This window comes from Anomalospiza imberbis, chromosome 7 (assembly GCF_031753505.1).
Source record: "Anomalospiza imberbis isolate Cuckoo-Finch-1a 21T00152 chromosome 7, ASM3175350v1, whole genome shotgun sequence".
NCBI lineage: Eukaryota > Metazoa > Chordata > Aves > Passeriformes > Viduidae > Anomalospiza > Anomalospiza imberbis.
Window position 1 is genome coordinate 25,078,683 of NC_089687.1, and position 6,165 is coordinate 25,084,847.

The 6,165-nt window shown below is 39.8% G+C and overlaps 1 protein-coding gene across 1 annotated transcript; it reads left to right on the forward strand.

The window, feature by feature from the left end:
* The first annotated feature begins 584 nt into the window (after positions 1-584).
* CTLA4 (cytotoxic T-lymphocyte associated protein 4) lies at positions 585-4,839 on the forward strand. Its single transcript, XM_068196107.1, has 4 exons — positions 585-817; positions 2,006-2,356; positions 2,842-2,951; positions 3,884-4,839. The coding sequence occupies exons 1-4, from the start codon at positions 760-762 to the stop codon at positions 4,052-4,054; spliced, it is 690 nt and encodes a 229-aa protein (XP_068052208.1). The 5' UTR covers positions 585-759; the 3' UTR covers positions 4,055-4,839.
* Positions 4,840-6,165: the final 1,326 nt, after the last annotated feature.

Consider the following 6,165-nt stretch of genomic DNA (forward strand, 5'->3'; position numbering starts at 1 on the left):
AGGCAGTAAAGTCCGTAGGTAGCAAAGTTCTGTATAGATGTGGAAGTCATTAGCTATAAACCTAGATAATTTTTTCTTGGAAATAGGAAAGCTTAAAGAAGCTGGGTTACGATTCAAGTCACATTGCTGATACAAAAAGATGAAGTAATTGCAAGTGTAATCAGTATTTTAAAGGGGTAGCAATTTTTAAACATCAAAAGCACTAATATTAAAGCAAGCAAAGAAATTGGAGGTGGAGGCAAGTCCTCCATAAAAAAGCTTGCTTGCAGGGATTCACGGTGCCACATTAGGCAGAAGTGCAGTTCTCTGCACGTTGCCCTGGTAGGAAATACCTGATGATTGCTAAAATATAAAGTGCTATGATTCTGCAAGCTGGCACCCCTAAAGGGCCTGAACTGCTCTAATGATGATTACCTTTCCTCCCACAATTCTTAAAGCAGAATGGATGGCAGTTTCAGATTGAATATATATTTTCCATCTGCTGAATAGTTGTTTTTGTTCATGCTGTTTGAGGTTAACTGTGCACGTACTAATCAAACCCACTGCTTCCTTTCTCGTAAAACCAAAACAAAGCTTCATACTACTTTCAGGTACAGCATCTGGGATCAAAGCTATATATACACACTGTCTCTGTGTGGGTTCAAACATTTCGAAGATTCAGTATCCTGAAAGGTGTCACCTCTTTTCCAGTCCTGAGAGTTCCAGTTTGTCCTTAAGCCTGAAGGCATTAGCACCTTCAGCCTCTGTCCCAGCACAGGAATGCTCTCAATATTGGTCACCATGGGCTTTCTCTGCACATCCACTGCCATTGCTGAAGGTGGGTAGATGAAGGAAGCAAGGTATCTGGGATTGTTGACTTGTTTTCAGTTTCATGTTCTTGCAGGAGACAGACTTGGTACAACAGGGAGAGGAAGATGGCATAGGACTAATGGGAGCGAGTTCTTAGTGCACTGCAAGGTGTGTGGAAAACCAGACACAGACTTTAGAGCAGTACTACCTGCAGGGACACTGGGGAACATTCAGAATAGTTCAAGAAGGAAGAAAAGATCTTGAAAAACCAGGCCCTGCAAGTGAAGTTGTGACAGCTGAAAACAAGGGTAAAGAGGTTTGAATGTATGGAAAAATTCTACTCTTCATCTGGAATTCCTGCATTGCAGAACTGAGAAGACAAACCCTGCCCCAAAATGGACAGATATAAAATGAGATTGAAAAAATAATGCTGAGTCTTCACAGCTTACTAAAGCAAAAGACAGTGCCATCCCATAATGTGCCATGATTATAGAAGTTGCAAAAAGCTGTCAGTGAGGTTGTACATGGTACAGTAATTTTCCCTTAAGATTTTTTTTACAGTCTGTTCATCAGGCTTTGTTGTATGCTGCTATATTAGCTTGGGATATATATTGTTGCTATACTGTGGCTTGGGAGTAGCTAGTTAAAAATAAGAAGAAAAAAGATCAGAAACAAAAGTATGCAAACAGATTTTCTATTCAGTTTTACTCTTACTTAAATAGTTCTGTTCTATGTTCCATACAGGATGTCAACTTTTTTGTTCCTAAATGTAAATATATTTATTTCTACTAGGCAGAAATTGTGGTTTAAAAGCCTGATTTTAAATTTCAAATTTCAACCTTACCATCTATAGTCTATTTTTTAGTTTCTTATGTATACTAAGAAGTTTGTGTTGAGGGAAACTGAAGCATGTGGGTCATTAATTGCTCGACTAAGTGGGTCAAATAACCTACTATTTAAGCAACAAGTAATTGCTGATATTTATAATATAATTTTTAGTAAACAAAGCATTTCTTGAGCTTTTTAAAGAATAGGAATGCACTGCTAATGTGAATTGTGGTCTTGGAGTCCTTTCTTTGAAAACAGCATTTCTAGGAATCACCCATGGATAACAAGAGGTGGCAGAACTCCCTTCCTGCTGTACAGGTTTGAAGTAAATGACTCCAGATCCTTTACTGACAGTTCACTTACCATCACACTCTTTACTTCCTTACAGTAATGGAAGTGACTCAGCCAGCAATTGTGCTGGCCAACAGGCAAGGAGTTGCCAGCTTGGTGTGTAAATACAAGAACATCGGGAATGCAAAGGAAATTCGAGTGACTTTGCTTAAACAGACTGGTGACCAGATCACAGAAATCTGTGCTTCATCATACACCACGGAGTTAAAAACATTCTTTGTGAAAAAGGTCATTCAGTGCCATGTTACGCCTGGCCAAAACAATGTGACCCTCACGCTGGCGGGCCTGCAAGCAAATGACACCGGGCTTTACATTTGCAAGATGGAGCGGATGTACCCCCCACCCTATTTTATGAACAAGGGAAATGGCACACATCTCTATGTCATTGGTAAGGCAAGCAGGTTTACAGTACTGTGATATTTCCAAATTAAGGGAGTTGCTATTAATTACATCTCAAATGTCTTCAGAGTTCTGTTTGTAAGAAGTGAGGTTGAATACTGGTTTCAGCACTGAAAATCTTGATTAGCTTTTATTTCTTTCAGATCCCCCTGCACACACCCAAAGCAAGCATAGTCATAGCCATGGAATGATAGCTTAAGCAACACCATGCAGTGTACGCGTATGTCTAAGCAATTAGATACAGAAGTGCAAAAGTGTCAGAGTAAGGTGTGAGCTCTTCTAGAGATAAGGTCTCTTTTCATTGGAGGTTGAGTAGGCTGTGACTCAGAGCTCAATCCTGGTGGTATCTTAGGATAGCACATGCTGGAGAAAAGCAGTGTAGAGACTGACTCACTGACTCTAGGGCCTTCCTTATGAGGCCTTATGTCCTTATGTCTTTGTGTGACATGACATGTGTGATATCATATGTTTTAGATCCCGAACCTTGTCCAGACTCTGCCATATATCTCTGGGTATTAGGAGCTACTGCCTCAGGATTTTTTCTTTACAGTATCATCATCTCAGCCATTCTTGTGGGCAAAGCGGTAAGTCCCATCAACTCAGCCCCCTTCTGCTAATAATATCCCTTTGTGTGATGAGAACAAGGAGAAAGAAATGAGAACAGGGAAGAACACTGTAAACAAAGCCAGTGGTATGCTCCATTTTACAAGTGCAATGTTATTACAATAATGCAAAATAAGAGAACTTGCTGGAGCTGCCACTTATATTTATTTATGGCTCATTTGTGTTGCCAGCATACTAGAAAGCAGTCAGCTTCCATCAACTGGACTGAGCCTTGGTTTAGGGCTGGATGCTTAAAACCAGGCAAAGTCCTGGATGCTTCTGGGATTGAAGGCAACAGTCTTCATGTGTACTCTCATTTCACAAATTATTCACACAAAATCCCAGAATTTAATTTTTTCCTTTTCTCATCATTCACCTCTGTAAAGCAAATTTAAACAGCCTTCTCCTTGGGTAGGGGAAGGGTAACTTTAAGTATTTTTAATTTCACAGCTAGAAATTTCTGCACAAAAATATGCAAAATGTAAGCCTGGGTTGCCTTTTTCCACAGGGGTCTGCAGCACTCATAGTCTGTTAGAAATGAACCTGAGCTTGAAACCAAACAATTTCTCTCTCCCATATTTTTCAATCAGTCTTTGTCCCTAGAAGTTAAATGAAGCTGTTAGATATGAACACTCCTAGCTTTGAACCAACACTGAATTCTGAAGCGGAAGCACCTTCAAAAAACTAAATTAATGGCTGGACTCTTTTTTTTTGTCTTTGTATAAATTGCCCCTGTATATCCTGATCCTCCCTCAAATGCTCTTAACAGATCTTCTATAAAGAGGCAGAGAAAGGTGTCTTGAATACATTTTACTCATTAAAGGAAGAACATCCATCGGTTTCTCTAAAATGTGCTGGTGAATGATTATGCCATGATTGCTTGTTTATTTTACTTTCTTCCCATATGTTACAGATAAAGAGAAGACAATGTCTCACTACTGGAGTCTATGTGAAAATGCCTTCTGAAAAGCTAGAGAAAAAAGTGATTCCATTCCACATCACTGTTAATTGTAACAAGGAAAGAGAGAAACCATTTCCTAGCTGGGATGGAGAGTCTAATAATTCATTTCAGTTAAAGAAATAAATTAACAGTCTTTTTACAAAAGGTGTACAGGAAGGTGAGAGAATATTCTTTGTAACTTCTACAGTTTGGAGGAGAATAAATAGTGTATGTATTCATATTTGAAGATTAACCCTTTCACATAAAAATGGCTACATTAGGCCATTGACATTTTTGAGATGTATTGTACCAATATGCAATATAGATGTGTGTAGCATTAAGAGCTATTGCTGTTGCAGTTGAGCATCTTACTGTCAAATTTCATCATGCCTACTGATCAACTGAAATCCAAACACTATTATGACAGAGACTTGTGTGTCATCACAAGGCTGATCCACAAGTCTGGAGGGCAGAGGTAGGACAGCACACTAATGTACAAAGGAATGTTGACTTTTTCCCCTGCATTGATATTTATTGGTTCCATTTCTGGCATTAGTGCTCTGCACTTCCACAGAGGCCTCCCCATAGGCTGGCACTGATGACACTGCTGCTCTTGAAGTCTGATCTTAGCTCCCTTGAGTGGCATTGTGTCCCAGAAGTGCTGTGATGGAGCTGACTGATGGTCTCTCACCAGTGCTAACAGTTTGGTTAGAGAAAAGGCACCAGCAGGAGCCCTCAGGCTGTGCTGGGAGAATGCTCCAGCTCTGCTGGGGCCTTGTGTTTTACAAATGCTAAATTAGCATCTATCCAAAAGGCAGAACTATGTTGCTGTGTTTAACAAATTCTATTTTCCATGAAAATACTGACGGTGTATTATCTTGTTTATTAGTTATGTACCATTCAATAAAAACCTTGAAGCTTTGCCCAAATTCGAGTTCATTTCTTATTCACCGCTCTCAGAATAGTGAGAAACAGGAAGTGGCTACATGTTAGAAAGCAGTGAAGACAACATGAACCTTTCCTCTCTGACCCTCTGTTTTGCCCTTCAGAGACAGCCTGTGTGCTCATGCCAACACTTCCGTTCTCAGCTCTCTTCCTCAGCCAGCCACCATTACAGTCTGTCAGTTCTTCTATTTATCTAGTTACTGCTGCTGTGATGTGCTTCAGAGACACTACCAATCAAGTTTTCACTTCCAGCAGACTTACTCACTAGCTGTAATGCCTTTGACAGCACCTTCTGTACATGTTTAAACAAAAAACTTGTCCTAGTTTCAAATCCTGTTTTCTTTGCACCACTCTGACACTCTCAACTCACTAAATGCCAGTCAACACATAAAGCTGCTGGAGCTTTAAACAATTTCAGAATTCTCAGCTACTATCTATTAATTTGACTCTTTGCTATCAAAATTTCACATTGCAACCCAAAACACTGGGAGCGTGTGCCTCTGTTTCACAACTGTGAATCCATCTTCTTGGCTGCACAAACCCCTCTGTGTAGCCAAACCCCAGAGACCTTTATTCCATGTTCTTGCAGTGGCAGCAGCTCCCAGAAAAACCAAATCTCATAGCTCTATCAGTCTGCTTTCCCTCTCTTTCTCATTCATCTGGCACCATCTCCAACTATGCAAAGACACATTCACATTCTCAATTTGCCAGTGTTTGCAGGTGCTAACTGCTTTCTTAGTGTTGACATACAAGTTCTGCATTAAGTAAAAGTAGACATATCCTTTTTTGGAAGGTATTTTAGTATTCTGACATTAGCCTGGTATTTTCCAGTAATTTTTCACTACCCAGTGTTCTGGGATAAAAAATGGTAAAAGATCACATATCTCTTGGTCACTTCAAAATGACTAAACTTCTGCCCTTTCAGGTTCTGCCTGATCAGGCAAGTGTGTTCTATGACACCATGATGAAAAATAGGTTTGACACACACATCCACTTGTAAAAGCTGTAGAAAGCCTGAATAATTATCCAGGGCAATTTTTTCCACTGCAGTAAGTAGTGAATCGTGTGCCTGACTCCTAATCAGGAATCAGTTGTTTCTTTTTTTTTTTTTTTTTTTTTCCTTTCCTTGGCAATTCCTCTATACTTACTTTTCTTAAGCAATCTAAAAGCAGTTCAAGTACATTATTTTCTAAGCTTATCTCTCCTGGGTGAAGAGATGCTTTGGATATGTATCCACAACCTCATAACATCTGGCCACAGCTGGCTGTGAATCTGTGTCACCACAGAACCTGTGCATATTCTAATTCACC